This window comes from Nothobranchius furzeri, chromosome 2 (genome assembly GCF_043380555.1).
Source record: "Nothobranchius furzeri strain GRZ-AD chromosome 2, NfurGRZ-RIMD1, whole genome shotgun sequence".
In the NCBI taxonomy this organism is placed as follows: Eukaryota; Metazoa; Chordata; class Actinopteri; order Cyprinodontiformes; family Nothobranchiidae; genus Nothobranchius; species Nothobranchius furzeri.
Window position 1 is genome coordinate 4,373,326 of NC_091742.1, and position 21,433 is coordinate 4,394,758.

At 42.0% G+C, this 21,433-nt stretch overlaps 2 protein-coding genes across 6 annotated transcripts in view; both read right to left on the reverse strand.

Annotated features, from left to right (window-relative positions):
• Window positions 1–17,373, reverse strand: part of ppp1r13bb (protein phosphatase 1, regulatory subunit 13Bb) — a 35,211-nt gene extending 17,838 nt beyond the window's left edge. For 3 of the 4 annotated variants that reach the window (XM_070543159.1, XM_070543161.1, XM_070543155.1), the window contains exons 1-4: window positions 10,834–11,251; window positions 3,114–3,261; window positions 2,120–2,239; window positions 8–78 (exon numbers count right to left, since the gene is read on the reverse strand). In XM_070543159.1, the coding sequence (XP_070399260.1) occupies window positions 8–78; window positions 2,120–2,239; window positions 3,114–3,261; window positions 10,834–11,067 (573 nt within the window). In that variant the 5' untranslated portion in view covers window positions 11,068–11,251. Of the gene's footprint in view, window positions 1–7; window positions 79–2,119; window positions 2,240–3,113; window positions 3,262–10,833; window positions 11,252–16,749; window positions 16,920–17,154 lie in introns of those variants that run through there. The other variant, XM_015947278.3, reaches the window with a different exon arrangement.
• A 1,515-nt stretch (window positions 17,374–18,888) lies between these two features.
• LOC107377583 (adenosine 5'-monophosphoramidase HINT3) lies at window positions 18,889–21,368 on the reverse strand. Of its 2 annotated transcripts, none has more exons than XM_015947283.3 (5): window positions 21,211–21,368; window positions 19,866–19,983; window positions 19,544–19,613; window positions 19,298–19,424; window positions 18,889–19,181 (listed from the first exon to the last, which is right to left on the reverse strand). In XM_015947283.3, the coding sequence occupies exons 1-5, from the start codon at window positions 21,310–21,312 to the stop codon at window positions 19,116–19,118; spliced, it is 483 nt and encodes a 160-aa protein (XP_015802769.1). In that variant the 5' UTR covers window positions 21,313–21,368; the 3' UTR covers window positions 18,889–19,115. The 2 variants fall into 2 exon arrangements, with proteins under 2 accessions (XP_015802769.1, XP_070399270.1); XM_070543169.1 differs by having other exon boundaries at window positions 19,037–19,177.
• Between the last annotated feature and the right edge of the window lie 65 nt (window positions 21,369–21,433).

Consider the following 21,433-nt stretch of genomic DNA (forward strand, 5'->3'; position numbering starts at 1 on the left):
CTCTCACCACGTTCTCATTGTGCTTCTCTCCGGTACTTCCTCCTCTGCGATTGGTTTGATCCTGAGACTGCTGACTCCCTGCAGAAAATAAACATCAGAAACCATCATTAACACAAAGCACATGTTTTCCTGCAATATTATATCGATATTCAAAAGCTGTGTATCTAATTTTTGGAAGAATTTACATGCAAACATATGTGTATTTTATTTTGGTGCAATTCGAACGCCGACCGCTAGTTGGCAGCAGTGTGCACTGGGTTTTGTTTCCACCAATGAAATGTAAATCCCTCTGTTATGGTTCAGATACGACAACATGTTAAAAATGTTATGCATCAGTTTTGACTGTTTATTGAATTTTACTACAATAAATTCAGTCTAAAAAAATCACTAATTACTGACTGAATGTATCACAATATATTGTGATATTTTGTAACGTCTCCCCTGTATCATGATACGTATTCCACCAATGCACATCCCTAACCTAAACTGCCTGAAAATAGCCCTTTTATAAGACACACCGTGCAGGCTAACCAGCGTAAAATTACCACAAAGGTGTGTCTTATAAATGCGTCATGCTGGCATGGCGTCATGCAAATTTCGTGGCATGCGGGAATCTCCTCGCTTGGTAAGTAATATTGAGGTAATTGTATGTCTTACAATATGCGATTGCGCTTTGGCGCAACAGAGGTGTCATAATGATGTAGACCCTGAAGACCCTTCTCTTCAGAGAGCATCTTCTAAACTAGCACCCTCCCTGCACCCATCCCCCTCTCTACTGTTCACTCCTTGTTCCTTCCTCTCCAAGACTAAAGGTTGGTTTATGCTTGACGCATCCACGAGGTCCGCACGGCTCCGCGCGGAAAAGTTGCGTCATTTTAACAACCACGCCCCTCCACCGCGCCTCCGCACGGCCCAGAATTTCCGCAACGCGCACCTCGGAAAATTTCTAACCACGCGGACGGACGGACGCGGAAAAACATGGCGGACCGGCGAGAACTAGTATGGCAGAGGTTCGTAAATACAGACATTTGTATGATTCAGCTCTCAGAGATCACCGTGATCAACATGTTGTAAATAATTCTTGGAGAGAAATAGCTCGCACTGTCGGAAAAGACGAGGACGCTGTTAAAAATGCTGAAATGCCGTGTTGTAAACAGTAATTTCTACTTCTACTATGGTGTAGTGTTGGATGCATGCCGTAGAGCTCCATGCTGCCCCCTACAGTTTGGGAGAATATTGGCTCACCGCAGAGACGAGCCGCACGGACCATAAACGCTGCGAGTTGTGAAGCGCGTTCCATCCGCGAGCCGCATCACCGCGCGGAAAGTGAATGTGTCAAGCATAAACCAAGCTTCATCATGCTGCCTCACTGCCACCTATGACTGACTGGAAATTGGTTGTTGTTCTTGTTATTGTTGTTGTTAGCCTCAAGGGCAACATGCCGATTATCACTTGTAAGTCGCTTTGGACAAAAGTGATTGCTAAATACATAAACATAAACATGCGGGGAGTTACTGCCAAGCTAAACACGGCCGTAAGTTTTGGTTTTTGAACAAAATCAGCTAAGAAGGGAAACTGGAGCGCTGCAGCTCTTCAGGAGCTTCTCTGTTAGAGCTGGAGGTCAGCTCAACAGAGGCTGTGGGGGACAGACACCTTTAGGAACGGCTTGTTAAAAATACTTATCAATCGCGGCTTCAATTGCAATAAAAAGCAAGTTATGGCTAAGATAAACGGAAGTCTGCTGCAGCACAAGGACCGGCCCCATACTCCCGCCATCACCTCATCTTTTATAAAAAGTATACGATTTCGCCACATCACCGCCACGGTCTGACCACTTATAAACAACCTAAGGCTTCCTGGTGCCGCCATGGCATTGATTTGTAAAAACGGCTAACGTATTCATTTAAAAAAACAAAGCTGACTTTGTAAGATACCAGCAGATAAAGCTTCAGGTAAATTAAGCTGAAATTTTTTTAGAGCCCCACAAAATCCATTCTCAGATTTATTCTGATCTTGTGTTCCCCCAAAGTTTTATTTTGGTTATTCATCAGAAAAACAGCCTGAGTTCTACTTTTGGAAGAACAGCGAAAACCCTAAGAGATCTCAGACCGTTACGAACCTTGATCGCTGCTCTCAGTTGGTGAATCTTCATGACGGAGGAAGAACTTGACTTCTTGTTTTCGTGGTCCCCACTTCTGCAAATGTTCGTACATCATGTGCTCAAAGGGGATTGCTCGCTCTAAAAGGCAGAAAAGTTCATAAAATGAGCTTAGATCCAATTATGAGTCCTACAGACGCCACATCTGTAGGTTTTAGAAAGAAACTCACCAATTAGCCGGTGGAATTGTTACAATTTTTTAAACACGGTTCTGTGAAAAGATTGACATTTATTGGGAAGTGGGAAGAAGCATGCTGCCCAGTGTAAAGTATTAAAGTTGGGACTTTTAAAACCAAATAGAAAGGATTAGGTGCCAGATTAAATCAAGTTATAAAGGTAGACAAAGTTCAATGAGACCAGATTAAGAAAACACAGCCAGTGGAAATGGAAACCAGTAGGTCAAAGAGATGGTTTTTAAAAAGTTGAACCAGCTCATTTTCCCTGACCTATAAATTTGTACTTGAATTATCATTCGTCTTAATAAATGTATTTCTCCTTTTTTTGGGTTCTTCTCAAATAGAGTAGAAGGAGTCACCGCTCGTCTGGGAAAGGTGCTGGATCAAAAAGTGGAATAAACACAATAAGAATCCGCACACTTCAATCTGCGATGTAGGAGTTTATTGGTCAAGCTTTCGGTCAAAGACCTTCATCAGGAATCGATTCTGACCGCAGATTGACGTGTGCGGATTCTTATTTTGTTTATTTAGGTTCTTCTCAAAAATCTCAGTTCAATACCAGAAGCAGTTTAGCGTTTTTACAATAAAAAATACAACTAAAGGCTTCATAAAATAAAATTCCTGCACACTCAGCAAGAACAGAGTTTTAGATTACATTATCTTTACAAAACCTAATCTGCTTCTTGCACTGGATGGTATGAAAATATGAAAGGAAACAGTCACTCGTACTGCCTCAGAAGTTAGGAAAGCTCTGGATCAATACTTCCTGCAGATCTTACCATTGCCTCTCCAGACCTCAGCCAGGTGGCAGCCGCTCTCGCCGGGCTCTTTACAGAAGTCAACAACGTCTCGGCACGTCGTCTCGGGTGTGATGGGTACCTCAGCTGCGGCTTGTTCTCCATCACTGAGGTACACAGTCAATATCATCTGGAAATCACATGACAGCAGTCAGAGGAGAACAAATAACCTATATGAATAATCCTACATGTGGAAGGAATCTCAAACTACATGACTGAGATTAACGCTGAAGCTACTGAAGCATAAAGCCCACTGTGCCGACGCTGCATTTTGCTGCCGACCATCAGAGATTGCTAGTGAGAGCTGCTGATGAACATATTTCTGTTTAGGACATGCTGTTACAGTGTTGATCATGCAGTTTAAACGGTTTAAAGTCGCACTAGCAAAGATAAGATACTGTTGGGTTCTCACAAGTTATTTTACACAAAATCTTAAGTTCATGACACAACAGGTGAATCCAAGAGTAAGAATATTTCTAATTCATCTAAATGTATCCATTTCTTCTCAAGAACCAAGAGACAAAGCATCAATTATGTGAGAAAGAAAACTGTAGTGGACAAATCAAAGCAGGCTGTAAACTAGGGGTGTGTACTGGCAAGAATCTGGTGATACCATCACGATACAGCGGGGACAAAACGATATATTGTTATAATAAAATCCAGACGATATTTGCAATATTTGCAAACTCAGACCCATAGACATGAGTATGAAGATGCCCCATTAGGCGGTGGAAAGCGTAACACTGTCCCCGCCATACTGGGTGGGTTCCTCACTCTCCAAACCCAACTGGAGTCAGCACAAGGTGGGCAACTGCTTTTTGTGTGGCCCACGGTTGCAGCAAGTGGCGTACTATTGAAAACAGATCCCATGGGACTACTTTTGACTTTTCTAGCCTAACTGTTAGGGATTAATATTTTTATTTATTTTATTATACAGTCAGGTCCATAAATATTGGGACATCGACACAATGCTAACATTTTTGGCTCTATACACCACCACAATGGAAGACCACAGAAAACAACTGTGGTGAATGACAGAAGAATCCTTTCCCTGGAGAAGAAAACACCCTTCACAACAGTTGGCCAGATCAAGAACACTCTCCAGGAGGTAGGTGTATCTGTGTCAAAGTCAACAATCAAGAGAAGACTCCACGAGTGTGAATACAGAGGGTTCACCACAAGATGTAAACCATTGGTGAGCCCCAACAACAGGAAGGCCAGATTAGAGTTTGCCAAACAACATCTAAAAAAGCCTTCACAGTTCTGGAACAACATCCTATGGGCAGATGATACCAAGATCAACTTGTACCAGAGTGATGGGAAGAGAAGAGTATGGAGACGAAAAGGAACTGCTCATGATCCTAAGCATACCACCTCATCAGTGAACTTGGTGCTGGAAGTGTCATGGCGTGGGTATATATGGCTGCCAGTGGAACTGGTTCTCTTGTATTTAATGAGGATGTGACCGCTGACAAAAGCAGCACGATGAATTCTGAAGTGTTTCAGGCAATATTATCTGCTCATATTCAGCCAAATGCCTCAGAACTCATTGGACGGCGCTTCACAGTGCAGATGGACAATGACCCAAAGCATACTGCAAAAGCAACCAAAGAGTTTTTGAAGGGAAAGAAGTGGACTGTTTTGCAATGGCGAAGCCAATCACCTGACCTGAATCTGATTGAGCATGGATTTCACTTGCTGAAGACAAAACTGAAGGGAAAATGCCCCAGGAACAAGAAGGAACTGAAGACTGTTGCAATAGAGGCCTGGCAGAGCATCACCAGGGATGAAACCCAACGTCTGGTGATGTCAGTGTGTTCCAGACTTCAGGCTGTAACTGGCTGCAAAGGATTTGCAACCAAGTATTGAAATGTAATGTTTGATTTATGGTTCTTATTCTGTCCCATTACTTTTGGTCCCTTAACAAGTGGGAGGCACGTATGCAAACTGTTGTAATTCCTACACCGTTCACCTGATTTGGATGTAAATACCCTCAAATTAAAGCTGACAGGCTGCAGTGAAAGCACATCTTGTTCGTTTCATTTGATATCCATTGTGGTGGTGTATAGAGCCAAAAATGTTAGCATTGTGTCCATGTCCCAATACTTATGGACCTGACTGTACTTATATTTTAACTATCACGCCATACAATTAGTCTGATTTTGTGAAAATGCATTTCAAAATGTGTTTTTAGTTGGGTAAACGCCTTCCTTAGTACAAATAAATGCACTAGGGTCAAATGGAGACCCCTTCAAGATGGCGGCTGGCCACTACAGCAGCTCCAAAAGGGAGCCTAGGTCACGTCCATCTACTTCTGGACCATGGGTCACCAGAAGAACAAAAAAAATGAGTGCAAATCAATGGGACTAAAAACGCTTATTTAAATTTTCGTTTGTTATGTGCAATGGATTTCACATACGATGTCCGTGAATTTAAAGAGGCATTTTGATACCAAGAACATGCTTATATTTTCAAACAGGGAGAAATGTTATTTTAGGTTGTGTGAAAATAAGTCCAGGACCACAAATGTGCATCACCAAAGTGACATAATTGAACCAAACACGGACAAAAACAGGAAAAATGGCTAAGATCAGCGAACGTCAAATCCTTCTTTCAGGAGGAAAGAACCACCATAAATCTAGTCATGTGGTAAGTAGCAGCTACGCTAGGGGAGAGGAGATTCTGTGGTGATGTCATATATGAGCTGCCGGTGACTGATTTGTAGTCATGCTAATTACGAACTTTTACAGGCTGATAAATCTCAAAGTACGTGACTGGCGTGGTCGAAACACACATCATTCCTTTTCATTTAAATAGAAGTACAACATATGTGCGATCCAGAGCGTAAGGCAAAGTGGATTAGAAAATAGCTCTTTTAGCCCCGTTGACTTGCATTCATTTTTCGTTCTTCCGAGAACCCATGAGCCGACCGGAAAGGGCGGAGACTTAGCCTCACTAAAGGCAGCGCCAATCCACGAGGTGTCTACATATATGATGTCTGCGCTCAGGCCAGATGTTTCCAAGACACTTCCAGTGTAATTGTGAGATCTCATTGTTCCATTGGAAGGAAGGTTGTAAAAACTCCTGCCCCCTAGTGGTTGGGAGTTTGGATTGCACCACACAAAAGAAACCGGTAAATGTTTGCATTAGGGATGGGTAATGGTGAAATCATGGCGATACAATACGCATCACGATAGAGGGAAGACGATACAACATATCATAATAATATATATTGCAATACATTCAGTCAGATGATATTAGCCATTTTTTTAGACTGAATTTATTATAGGAAAATTCAATAAACAGTCTAAAGTCATACTTAACATGTTTAACATGAGGCATCTGAACCATGATAGAGGAATTTATATTTCAATGGTGGAAACAAAACCCATCGCACACTGCTGCTAGCTAGCGGTCGGTGTTTGAATTGAACCAAAAGAAAAGAAAACACACAAATGTTTGCATGTCAATTCTTCCAAAAATTAGATACACGGCTTTCGAAAATCGATATAATATTGCAGGAAAAAAATCACAATATCTTGCAATATCGAATCGATATTTTCTTACATCCCTAGTTTGCATGTAAAGTTTAAAAAATAAATAAATAACTAAACAATGCACTGTATTTAAATATCACTTGACTATCATATGAAATATCACCATATTTTAATGCAGCACATCAATATTTGGTTGGATGAGCCCATGCCCGAACCGGATGCATGGGCTCATCCAACTGTGGACCCACCACCCGCAGAAGGAACATGAAGGGTTCGGTGCAGTGTGGATCGGGTGGCAGACCGTGGCGGGAGCCTTGGTGGTCCGATCCCCGAACAAGAAAACTGGTTATTGGGACATGGAACGTCAACTCACTGGCGGGGAAGGAGCAGGAGCTTGTGGCAGAGGTTGAGCGGTACCAGCTAGATATAGTCGGACTCACCTCGACACATAGCATTGGCTCTGGAACACAAGTCCTTGAGAGGGGTTGGACACTCTCCTTTGCTGGAGTTGCTCCAGGTGAGAGGCGGAGGGCTGGGGTTGACTTTTTGTTAGCCCCAAGACTCCCTGCCTGTGTGTTGGGGTTTACCCCGGGGGACGAGAGGGTAGCTTCCCTGCGCCTTCGGGTCGGGGAACGGGTCCTGACTGTTGTTTATGCTTATGCGCCAAATATCAGTTCAGAGTACCCACCCTTTTTGGTGTCCCTGGGACGAGTGCTAGATAGTGCTCCATCAGGGGACTCCATTGTCCTGCTGGGGGACTTCAATGCTCACGTGGGCAATGACTGCATGACCTGGAGGGGTGTGATTGGGAGGAACGGCCCGCCTGATCTGAACTCCAGTGGTTTTTCGTTATTGGACTTCTGTGCAAGCCGCAGTTTGGCCATAACGAACACCATGTTTGAACATAAGGATGCCCATCGGTACACTTGGTACCAGGGCAGCCTTGGTTGCAGGTCGATGATAAGACGTTGTAGTCGTATCATCTGACCTGCGGCCGTATGTTTTGGACACCCGCGTGAAGAGAGGAGCGGAGCTGTCAACTGATCACCACCTGGTGGTGAGTTGGATCAGATGGCAGGGGAAGATGCCGCGTAGACCTGGCAGGCCCAAACGCATAGTGAGGGTCTGCTAAGAATGCCTGGCAGAAGAACCTGTTAAGACGGTCTTCAACTCCCACCTCCGGCAGAGCTTTGACCGCGTCCCAAGAGCAGTGGGGGACATCGAGTCCGAGTGGGCCTTGTTCACTCTGCGATTGTTGAGGCGGCCATTGCTAGATGTGGTCGCAAGGTGGCCGGTGACAGTCGTGGTGGCAACCCCCATAACCGCTGGTGGACACCAGAGGTTTGGGGAGCCGTCAGGCTGAAGAAGGAGGCCTACAGGGCGTGGCTGGTCTGTGGGTCTCCAGAGGCAGCAGACGGGTACCGGATAGCCAAGCGGGGAGCAGCAGTGGCAGTTGCCAAGGCAAAATCTCGGGCGTGGGAGGAGTTTGGTGAGGCCATGGAGAAAGACTATTGATCGGCGCCAAAGAGGTTCTGGCAAATTGTCCGGCGCCTCAGGAGAGGGAGGCAGCAACTCGCTCACACTGTTTACAGTGAGGATGAGGAGCTGCTGACGTCAACTGGGGCTATAGTCAGGCGGTGGAAGAAATACTTTGAAGAGCTCCTCAATCCCACCTACGCGCATTCCGAGGAGGAGCCAGAGCCGGGAGACCTGGGGATGAACTGTCCAATCTCTGGGGCAGAAGTTGCTGAGGTAGTCAAACAACTACACAGCCGCGGAGACCCGGGGGTGGATGAGATTCATCCTGGGTATCTCAAGGCTATGGAGGTGGTAGGGCTGTCGTGGTTGACACGTCTCTGCAACATTGCGTGGTCATCGGGGGCAGTTCCTATTGAGTGGCAGACCGGGGTGGTGGTCCCCATCTTTAAGTAGGGTGACCGGAGGGTGTGTTCCAACTATAGGGGGATCACACTCCTCAGCCTCCCTGGAAAGGTCTACTCCAAGGTACTGGAGAGGAGGGTCTGATCGATACTTGAATCTCAGATTGAGGAGGAGCAATGTGGTTTTCGTCCTGGCCGTGGAACTGTGGACCAGCTCTATACCCTTGCAAGGGTGATGGAGGGGGCATGGGAGTTTGCCCAACCAATCCACATGTGTTTTGTGGATTTGGAGAAGACTTATGACGGTGTCCCCAAGGGCACCCTGTGGGGGACGCTCCAGGAGTATGGGGTGGGTGGCCTTTTGTTAAGGGCCATTCAGTCCCTTTACCAGAGGAGCGCGAGTTTAGTCCGCATAGCCGGTAGGAAGTAGGACCTGTTCCCAGTGAGGGTTGGACTCTGCCAGGGCTGCCTTTTGTCACCGGTTCTGTTCATAACCTTTATGGACAGAATTTCTAGGCGCAGCCGTGGTGTGGAGTGTGTCGAGTTCGGTGGCAGGAGAATCTCGTCTCTGCTTTTTGTGAATGATGTGGTCCTCCTAGCTTCATCCAGCTCTGACCTTCGGCTCTTGCTGGGTAGGTTCGCGGCTGGGATGAGGATCAGCACCTCCAAATCTGAGACCATGGTTCTCGACCGGGAAAGGGTGGCTTGCCAACTCCGGGTCGGGAGAGAGGTCCTACCTTAAAGTATCTCAGGGGCCTTGTTCACGAGTGAGGGTAGGAGGGATCGGGAGATCGACAGGCGGATTGGTTCAGCATCTGCAGTGAGCTGAGCCAGAAAGCCAGGCTCTCGATTTACCGGTCAATCTACGTCCCAATCCTCACCTATGGTCATGAGCTTTGGGTAATGACCGAAAGAACGAAATCGCAAATACAAGCGGCTGAAATGAGTTTCCTCTGTAGGGTGGCCAGGCTCAGCCTTAGAGATAGGGTGAGGAGCTCGGACATTCGGGAGGGACTTGGAGTAGAACCACTGCTCCTCCGGATCGAAAGGAGTCAGTTGAGGTGGTTTGGGCATCTGGTCAGGATGCCTCCTGGACGCCTCCCTGGGGAGGTGTTTAGGGCATATCCTGCCGGCAGGAGGCCCCCGGGTCGACCCAGGACACGTTGGAGAGGTTACATCTCCAATCTGGTCCGGGAACGCCCTGGGGTCCTGCCGGAGGAGCTGGTGGAGGTGGCTGGGGAGAGGACGGTCTGGAGCTCCCTGGTTGGGATGCTGCCCCCACGATCTGGACCCGGATAAGCGGAGGAAGACAACGACAACAATATTTTCTTACATTCCTACAGTTAACAACGGGATGTTCCAACAACACTGAAGATCTTATTGCACCTAGTTTCAGTTTGACCCAAAACATTAGCCCATAGTTAGCTTAACTGGCAAAATAAACCTGAATTATGTTTGTTAAACATGTCCAAAAAACCCTATGATGCTTTTTCATTCTCAAGTGTCAGGCAGATTTCCTCCCCCTTGCTGTGGCAAGCAGCACACAAGAGGACTGAGAAGTGCCTTTCCGTTTAATTTGACAGGACTCATTCTAGAAAGAAAAAAAGGACTGCAGGGAGTTGAAAGAGGAAACACACAAAAGCCTGACGACATACAAAATGAACAAAAGGAAACATTTTTTCACACATCTGTTGGTCCTATGGTTCAAATATACGTATTTGACTTATATTTTCTGTGCACACCTGTGAAATGTCATTTAGCTTTGGTCACTAAGCTACCGGTAATAAGTGGCTCCAAGAAATTCTCCGAAAGTGACTCAGGATTTTAAAGATGGAAGAGTGTGACTCATTGACATTTTCAGCCGCAGTCTAAACAAAACTGTATAATTACTCGAGCTTCAGAGCCCATTTCTCTTCAATCAGATGATTATGAACCTAAAGGTGCTGAGGTATATACACACCAGAGAAATCACAGATGTCCATTAACAATTTCATCCTGGTTGATTTTGTGTTCATAGATTAAAATCTGAAAATTTTTTACAAAATAAACCAAAAAAAAAACCTACTGAATAAAGATAGACCTGATGCCTTTTGCTTACATAGTCTTATTTTAGTTTTAACTTTATTACACCATGATGCATATTCCCACTTATGCAAAAACAAATTTCTACTTATAAGCCAAACAGCCAACCAGACAAACACATTTTATCTGAGCACACAACAAGACACTCAACCAAGACACTTAGAGAGCCTAAAATTATGCTAATTTTAGCTTAGAAAATAAGAATCAGCTACCCTGATGAGAGAACACAGAAGAGATACCAACCGCCCTCACTAAGTTGCGTCTGCCCATACTCTTTTTTCTCTTCACTGTCCTCCGTTTCCTCTTGATCTTCTTCATTGGCAGGTGATGCTCTTTTGTCCAAATGGGGCTCTCCTTGGTCAGGCTGACGAGGCCATGTAGCATTACGGTCACAAACCTCTTCATCATAGTGATGTCGCTTTTGCAGTCACGAGACTTAATACTTTGGACCTCTAAACTCGACAGCGGTCCGCACATTAGAAAAGTGCTGCAGAGGCGACTTGAGAGGAAAAAAACACCAGCTGTATGTGCACTTCTGGGGAGGGGAGGGGGCAGAGTGAGCTAGAGTAAAACAAACAGTAAGAGAAAGAAAAGAGAAAGGGAGGATTTGAGCAGAGGAAGGTAAGGACAAGTGTCTCGCTGGGATGTGGTGAGCACCGTTCCAGCTGTTACAGTGGGTAGGTTGAGGTGCCAGCATGTTGGTTGTTTAAACAAAGCTGAATTTAAAAGATGCTTTCTAAAACACTCTGTCTTGTTAAAGTAACAATATAGTTTAAATTGATCTTGGTGATTGTTGGGTTAGAAACGAGACCGGTTTCATATTTGACACCACTCTGCAACTTTCTGCTGACCAAAAATCACACTTGATAGTTTTGTGGAGTGGGTAGGTGTTGTAGGGAGTACTCTTTACCTGCTTTACATCTTTTAGCTGTAATGCTCGCAGTTAGCATTTTCAGTTCACCGATCGTCAATAAAAACCACAAGAAAAAGTTTGCTTTTGCTGTTGGAATCATGATGGAACATGGAAGTAAAAGTAAGAGAGTAACGTCTTTGGAGGCGAAGCTAAGAGCTAAAACCAGAGTGAACATCGGCATGGCCTACACTTGTTTGAGGAAGCTAAAAGAGGCTACAAAATCAAGATCTGATGGGGACCTGGCTTTGTTGCTACTGGACTTGTAAATAGTATTTCTTGGTCCTACAGTATGGCCAACACTGGTCCCTCCAATCACTACCAGCAGGCAGGGTGCGAACCTGCAACCCTCCAGTTATGTGGCGGGCACTTATCTCCTCCTGAAAACATGTTTTATATTAAATTTTCTTAAAAATTACCACCATTTGCTCTGATTACTGCTTTACACACTCTTGGCATTCTCTCGATGACCTTCAAGAGGTAGTCACCTGAAATGGTTTTCCAACTGTCTTGAAGGAGTTCCCAGAGGTGTTTAGCACTTGTTGGCACCATGAGAAGACGTGTTCAAACTTTTGGCCTGTACTATATGTGTATGTATATATACATATGCAAGAATACAATTTTTTCCCGAACCGATACGATACCTGGATCTGAGTAATTGCCGATACTGATACTTCTACCACACAAAAAAATGCTACGAATTAGAATACTTTTCTTTTCTTCTCTGCTTTCAGCAGGAAAAGACTGTGATGTAGATAAAAAGTAAAATATATGAATAGAAATGATCACAAAACTAAAATGTTAGGTGAACAGAAATGACAAGTTACAGTGAAGCCACTTTCAAGCAACTTCATGTATATATATATATATATATATATATATATATATATATATATATATATATATATATATATATATATATATATATTAGGGCTGCAACAACGAATCGATAAATTCGATGAAAATCGATTACTAAAAGCGTTGGCAACGAATTGCGTCATCGATTCGTTGTGTCGCACAACTCTTCCAAAAGCGCCCCCCCCCCTTCCCGCCCGCCGCTGCTCGCAGACCAGAGCAAGTCAGATCAGCGCGAGGGAGAGCCGCAGATCAGTGCGAGGGAGAGCCGGCAGATCAGCGCGAGGGAGAGCCGGCAGATCAGCGCGAGGGAGAGCCGGCAGATCAGCGCGAGGGAGAGCCGGCAGATCAGCGCGAGGGAGAGCCGCAGATCTGCGCGAGGGAGAGCCTGCAGACTTGTGCTGCTGCGAACCGGTTCCGCGTTGTTGCGCAGCGATCCAGGCATGCTGCTTCCAGCGCACGGTCCATTCTCAAAGTGGCGCAACCAAAAAACTATAATTAGCACACGATCGTTCTTGTCTGCACATGTTCTCTATTTTCTGTCTTATTTGTGCCTGAAGCGCGCTACTGCGGAGCTCATCACCTGTGCTGCGGTGATTTCACCTCACGCAGCATCGAAAACGCGCTCTGCGCTTTGCGGTCAGGAGATCCCTTTGGTCTGCTCAAAAGTAACTGATGAGGTGAAAAGGTAAGAATCCAGGCAACAGATTTTCTGGAGAATTAAGAGGAGATGCAGGAAGATGAGAGACAGACAGGACAGGAAAATAGTTAAATAAAAAACAAGAAAACAAAACAAAGTGTTGAAAAGTAAAATGTAGGTAGATTTATCTCCACTACACGTTTTTACCTGTATAAAACAATAAGTTATACACATGTCATATTTATACATCTGATACAATTCAGATCACCTTCAAAACTCAGTCACACACCCAGGGCCGTTTCAAGACATTTTGAGGGGCCAAGGCAAAATGCCCCCCCCCCCCCCCCCCCCCATAACTGGGCTCCCCAGAAGCCTCTGTGTAATTCATACCCTCTCAAGTAGTGTTAGTTATACGGTGTTTATAAAAGCCCCTCAGACATTACTGACATGTTCTAATATTATCAAATGAAAAACTAAATTATCAGACATGCTGTCTCATCTGCTTCTTTTCTAAACTTGCAAAAAGTAACAAAACCATCTGAAAGCCACTATTTGTGGATTCTCTGAAAGTTTCCATGGAGTGTGTGACAACTTATTTTTTCATTGATCCTATCGTCTAATCTCACAGCTGAAACAAGCATCCTTAATAATCTGTGTACAGGAAGCTTACCGATGCTGTAGTAAAACAAAAGGTATAATAATTTATTATTAATAAAACCTTGTTGCAGCACTAAAGCAGAAAAATTAGATTTTGCATTAAATATGCAAAATATTTACATATGAATTGTTTTAGAGCCCTTTTATTGGCAGAATCTGATATTAATTTAGTGCTTACAAAAAATGGGTCCCAGCATGGTTTGTGTGGCGTTGCCATAGTGTGACGTAATAGGCACAGATCCCCTGTCCTCTTGTTTGGAAATGGAAATATGGTCACCCTACATTAAACAAACTGTCCACCCGGGCTTTTGCACTGCACAGAGACGCTTCGCTGCCTACGACTGAACGTCAGTTGAGAGTCAGTCTCATGCAGACTGACCAATGAAGAGAGGGCCTCAAGTTAAGACCCTCTCCTCATTGGTCAGTCCACACGAGGTGGGTCAAAGGTTACTCTGGGCGGGTTACATGTTGTCAGGCATTCAAGTATTGAGTATATTTACTGCATATTACAGTAAAATATTCTGTATGTGTTCTGTATGTGACCACATTATGGTGATCCTCGGGTCGTGATTATGGAGCCCTTGAATATTGTTGCCCAGGGTACAACAAAGTGTTAATCTGGCCCTGGTTCCGCCGTCACATTCCCGCAGAAACTGGTTGATCACACCGGGGCCAGACTACTAGCATGTGGTTTTACAACCACAATGTCCTCAGAAGCAAAAACGCTTTTAAAAGGGAGGGAGGAGTCCTAACTGTTGCTGCAGGCGTGTTGTGTGAGAGTGCAGTTATATACTGGTTAATATATTTTTGGGTTCAGTTGCTTTCATGTAGCCTAATGTGAGTCTATTTGGGATCATTGGAATGATCAGCAGCATTTCTTGATGTGACTTTATGGCAGTTGCCCAGGGCATCATCGCAAGGAGGATGGCATTCATTTACTTTTGTTTTATTTGGTATTTTTTCAGTCAGTTTTGGAAATAGTGATCAATTTTGATTAATTCACAGCCTATGTTTAATTACATTTAAAATAAATGTTAACAGATGAGATCAAACAAAACAGATGAGAATTGCCCTTAAGCTGTTTAACTTGGACCAAGCATTTTAGGTCACAGATAGATGTAGCTTAGGGTCTCTGTCTATACACCTTATAAGACAATTTAGGTGATGGCATGTTGTTTTTCTGCTATTGAACTGTTTTCTAATAATGTTGTGTTAAATAAAGTGAAGGAAGGAGAGAAATAACGTTTCCCTAGCAGTTTTTAAAAATTTCCCCATGTAATCCGATTAATCGTGTCGAGACCCCATCCGATTAATCGATTATCCAAATAATCGTTTGTTGCAGCCCTAAACACCGCTTTAGCCAATCAGAAAACTCACTCACAACACAGCTACTAGAGAGCCAACAGTGATGGGACAACATGTTGCTGAGCACTTGAGAATGTCTGCATCCTTGCTTCCTGAATCTTGTTTAGCAAGAACTGATCAAGAAAGGCGCGGGTTCAACAATCACAACAACAACCACTTAACCTTTGATAAATCTAAGCAATATTCATTTAAACATGCCACATTTAATTCCACGCCACATAATTTATTACTACGGGTATCATAAACACAACAAGTTTAGCTAATTATTAAACATAGATGGGTTTACATCAAATTCTTGGAAATAAACAAACGCATACAACCAACAAAGTAGTCCCAGTGTGGATTATTTATAAAAAGCGAAGCAGGAAAATGTAGGCAAGCATCTCTTCTTTAGTTCCAACCAAACATATATTTGTTTTTTTTTTACTAGCTAAGCCTAATCAGGACTATTTTTGCTGATTATCAAATAAACCAATATCATTCTTTTTTCAGTGACTTTTTCCATATTTAAAATGACAGCATTTAGAAAGCATGATTAATAATGTATAGTTCTTCCACCAATAAAAGATTCTGCAGTCTTAAGCAAGTGTGAGCTGTTAAATAAATCAGTCCCCAGCTTTTTCCATCTTTATTTGTATACCGTGTAAAATTAGAAAATAAGCCTTTTCCTCCATATCTGACTTAATAGTTAATTTCTTAATGAGGAGCTCTTTATAGTTAATGTGTGATGGCATGCTTGGTATTATCCAAAGAGAGGAGACGATGGAAAGTGAGAAAAAAAAACAGGGTGGGATGTTTACTTTTTCCTGTATGTCACGCTCTGCCCAATTCCACAGTGAGAGATTAATGCCTTTTGACAATCCAGCTCAAAAGATTCCCCTTAACAACAGAGCGAGAGTTGATGCAGCCACACAGACCTAGATCTGCTACAGTTTCATTGGCTGATGGAGTCACGCCAGAACTAAATGGCTCTATGCTCGACTGGCTCTTTGACTCTGATCGCTCGCTGGTGCCACAGGATACAACTGTCCAGGAGACTGGGGTCGCTGTCACTCCACAGCTTTAGTTACCCCTGGAAAGCTTTACCTCACCCTGGGATTGTGTGCTACAGGGAGGGTTTACTTTGTTTTTTTAACTAACAAGAATTTCAACAAAAACGTGTTCATAAGTGTTTCATTTCCATTCATGATGACATGTTATTATGAATGCTGGAAATCCATCTTGCCTTTAAAGTCAAAATCTTGTTTCCATCGCTGCCTTCTCAGCACTAAAGACAACAAAAGAGGTCCAACAATGCATTGCTCCTATAGTTGACACTTGGGTGATTTTACTCCATGTACAAAAGCCATCTTCCACAATAACGCCAGTGAAACCCAATAGATGGACACTTTTAATGTGCAACAACAAATCTTGATAGAAGTATGCAGCCGACCTCAAACTGACATATAGAAATACATTTTACCAAACCCAATGAATGTTTTCATGTTTTTATGGGCGTTATTTGTTGTCACTACCTTTAAAAAAATGTTGAGATCTGCACCTGAAGATGACATTTATGGACATAAATCATCAAAGTTGTAATAACATGTAAACCAAAAATGAGATCGGATACTACTTCCAAAAGTGTTTACTCTTTTTTAAACTAACCGTGAAAATTACAACTTTGATTAACTTTCCCCCCTCAGTAGGCAGCCAGCTGTATAATTCACCCTATAAGATCACATATACTCACCGGCATCATACTGGCAGCTCTTGAGGATCCAAATCAACGTGCATGGACAAGTTGCTGACTTTCGATTTGCCTCAATGGCACCAACGACGAGTCCAGCCGAGATCCACCTCGTGTTTTCTAATGGGTTCCGAAAAACTGCAATGTGACAACAGCCAGGGCCTTGGTACCTTCTGTGGACCAAAACGACTAAATTACTTCAAACGCACCAATCATAAGCACTGCAAATAAGTACTCGCTAAAAAAAGCTCTGCTGTCATAAAGCGAGGAGATATTTAAATGGTCCAGTCGTGGCTCCGTAGCTGCAGCGGCTACAAACAAGCTGATTTTAGCAACGCGATGCTAGCTAACAGTAAAATACATTAAGTTAAACATGTCTTAATAAGTATTTCTCACAGCTAGACTCACCAGCGTCAGAGATGATGAATTGCGCATCAAAAAAATCCTTAGCTACGTTTGAGTTAAATTGACGTAGCTAACCGAGGCAACTGTCAGCGGCTCGGCTAGCGCTAGCTTCCAGGGCTAGCTAAGGGGCGGTTCACCAGTCGATCTTTCCGCTGCTGTTGCTCGTTTTAAGTCGCATGTGCGACCCAAGACATCAATGAAGCGCTTCACGGTGAATAAAAGTCCACCCGGATAATGGTCATCGCTTACAAACGCAATAATCCATCGTTAGCCTGCTAGCAATGCTAGCTGACGAAAATAAGTAGTTCCAAATCCAGTTGTTGACGATGAGAAGGGCGGGGCTTCACCACAGCAGTCACGCTGACGTAAAGGCCCAGAGAGCAGCAGCCATCACAGCTTATGGCTTTCGCTAAACAGTTTTATTAGTGAGCAACAACACATTCAAGTTTATTTTTTGAGATAATACAAGAGTTGGTTTAAATGTTTGTATATTAAAACTTACATATAAACTGAAGTACAATTACAAGTATTTCACAAGTTTACATGGCTTTTTTGACAGTTTCATTAGATTTAAACTAATAGTCAATATTTGCGAGATCTTTCTTTCCCTCAAGGCAATTCATTCAGATGTGTTTTTAGGGCAAGTTCAGGGATAAATCCCAACTGATGGAAGTCCTATCTGGCAGAATCAGCGTCATGAGTTTTCAGAATTTGTGTTTTTTTATTTTTTGTCCACTAGCTTTTTGAAAACTATGGGGCAATAGTGAGGCTCAACTTTTCTTCACTGACCATCCTTATTCTAGATGTTCCAAACAATCAGAATCAGATCAGGCAAAAATTCTCAGCACTGCTAATCTCTTGACCATTAGAATTTCCATCTGTCTGATGTTTTTTATTTTCCTTTGAGAGAAGTGAGAATCAGGTTTCTTGCTGCCATTGTTGACTCCAAGCTGTGTTCCAAAAGTCTTCTCTGAACAGATGCACTCACACCTGGCCTCTCTGCTTTTCCTGTGCAAGGTCTGCACTGATGGTGTTCCAAGGCTACAGCTGGATCGAGACAATCCACAGAATCAAAACAAGAGAGACTTGTTTCTGATTAAGTCCAGGAACATTCAGTTGAATTTTTTTATATTTTTTGTTCTTCTCGTAACAACATGATTATTAAACGGTGACAAGAAAAACAAAACCACCAAACAAATCAAGTTTAAAATATAATTTATACAATTCTTTATTGTTATTATTTCAAAAAGTGAAACAAATATAGCGAGGTCTGCTGATGGTGCAAGCAAAACCTCAAATACACTGCTGACATCAAGTGGCTCAAAGAAAGAACTGACAATTATAGAAACAGAACAAAAACAGACCGAAATATATAAAATTGTCTGCATATTTATAATCCACTTAATTATTTCTAAAAAAGTGAAAATTTTAAAACATATTTGAATTTTTGGGTATAATAATTACCCATTTATCACCTAAATGTATAGATTTATTATTCTTTTTAATATTTAAATAACTTATTTAGTCTTTTTTCCCTTCACAAAATATTTTTTTTTCATGAAAGCCTCAAATATCTGTGTAATTATTCAGAGTTTTGACAGTTTGTTTTTTGCTATCCTACAGTTGTAGGTGCTTCCTCACGTCTTGCTTCAAGTTCTGATCACAAAATAAAAGCACGAAAAAAAAACGAGACACATAGTTAAATAAATATTCAATAAAGTTTGAGAAACATGAGACAATACAAAACTTTTTTTTCTTATAGTTTCCTAAAATTAAATGAACAGTTTTTATTTAAAACTCTCAGATATATGCAGAAACCCATTATACTTTAGAAAACACACAGTCCATTCAGTAGATATTGTTTATATTTAACTGGTTTTGTCAGATGTTTGTAGTGACGTCTGTATTTTTGAAGATTCACAGTTTTTAGAGTTGAACAGACCTTTTCTGTGAGATCTGCAGTCTCACTGGCGTCCCAAACAGCTATCAATTTTTTTCTTTTTCCTTAGTCGGTTCCTTAGAGATTCTTCCTAGAAACAGAAGCAAATTGATTTCAAACTTCGCATTTTATCTGACGATTTTGTGATTATAAGGATCTGTGAAATGTGGAGTGAATTAGGAGGCAGCTGCAGCCAGCAGGACTCACGGTGATGAAAGAGTCACTTCCTGGAGTGAACTTGAACATCATGGCCTGTGAGATCTGGCTGGCAGGGGCGAGGACGTGGAGGTGCAGGTGGCTTACTGAGATGAAGGGAAACTGGTGGAAACCCAGCCTGAGGGAAAAAGAAATCAGTCAAAAATGCAGCTTAGCTGAGATCCGTAAATGAACCACAAAGAGTGCTTGGACTTAACTTTTTCAGTAAATAAACACTTTCCCACCTTCTCCACCTACCTTACATCGTTCATGTTAGTGATCCCCTGATCCAGCAGCACAGCTCTTCCCAGTTCAACCATCCTTTCAACTATTGGATAAATAACCTGTTATTTCTTTGCAGAGATATGACTAGATTGTTTTTTTAAATAAATAATAATGAAATAAAATGAAAATAAATAAATCTTTATTACCAAATACGTATATATTTATTTCAAATGTTATTTCACTTTTATTTACTTATTTGTGTCCTTATTTTCTGTTTTGGCAGGACAAGTCCTCCATAGCAACAACTTTAGCAGAGTAACAGTGGAAGGAAAAGTCGGAAGAACTTCTAACTGACCAAGGCTGATGTGCTTCTTGTTTAGTGAGCGACAGCTGACAATATGCTCTCTGGGAATGACCAGGAAGTGGTAAGGAGCAGCAGGGAAAATGTCTCGGAAACATACTAGCTCTTGATTCTGCAGAGGAATGGAAATATCAGAACACAAAGTGAGTAAAAAAAAAAACACCACAAAAGTGTATCTAGAAAATGTCGCACTGACATGACATCCTCGTTATTATTTTCCTTTAGTTTGGTTTGTTTATTTTTATATTTTAAGTTTCAAAATTCAGGTTCAGAACAAAAACATATCTTACAAAGAGTCACAAAAATTCTTCCCTTTATCTTCCCAACTTTGTAATATATTGTTTATAATACTGTCAGTATCAGAAACAAGGTCATTTTCTTTTGACAATAGTTCAGTTCAGTTCACTTTATTTCATACATATACATTCACCAACATTTCATAAAATCATTCAACGCAATTGTTTGAAAAGGAGTAGGGAGAAATGTATACTTATTTAGCCCTACCCCCTCAGGTTTACATCCTCATCATCAAAATTTAAACAACAAAACAGTTACAATGCCTTAAAAAAACACAAAAAAATAACAATAATAATAAATAAATAAAATTCTCATGTTCAACTAGAACTATATTTGGATTTTTTAATTTGTAGAAGAGATTAAACATCAGTTTGCACGCCGTCCTAGGTTAATTGCATTTTCTTCATTCTTATACTTATTTAACATTTCTTTTTTGAGTTTTATTTTAAACTGGTTTACATTACTACTGTCCTTTATTTCTTCTGTTAACTCATTCCAGAATTCAATGCCCGCTATTGAAATAGACATCCTTTTCAATGTTGTTCTTACTCTTTGTACTTTTAAATTCCACTTCCCTCTAAAATTATACGTCCCTTCTCTTTCTAAGAACCATTTACTTATTTCAATTGGGAGTATCCCTTTCCTTACCGTATATATTATTTGCACTGTTTTAAACTTGACCAGGTCCTGGAATTTTAAAGCTTGCGTCTTAATAAAGAGTGCATTTGTGTGAGCCCTATACCCCTCCTGATTTATTAGTCTAATAGCCCTTTTCTGCATTATGATTATGGTCTGAATGTTACTTTTATATGTGTTTCCCCAAACTTCTACACAATAACTCATGTATGATAATATGAAAGCACAATATAACATATATAATGTTTTCCTATCCAGAAAATGTTTTACTTTCCCCAAGACAGCAATGCCCCGTGCTAACTTTCCCCTCACGTAAGTGATGTGTGATTTCCAACAATACATTTCCAAATATGCTCAACTCATCGTCAAGTCAACAGGGATTAATGTTCGTGTCTAAACGACTTACCTGCTTAATAACTGTCGTTTCTTTATCTCTGCCGCGAGCTACCAAACAGAAAATACACGTTTTATCGATATCATCACCCGAGACACAATCTTTATTTGCCATATTTTCTATTTGAACTTTTGGTGCCGGTGTCACCGGATGTTTTGTTTCCGCATTGTTGCGCCCTCATAGTTACGTAATGACGTATGTTACGCACAAAGATCGTCTTTAAATGCGAAGATGT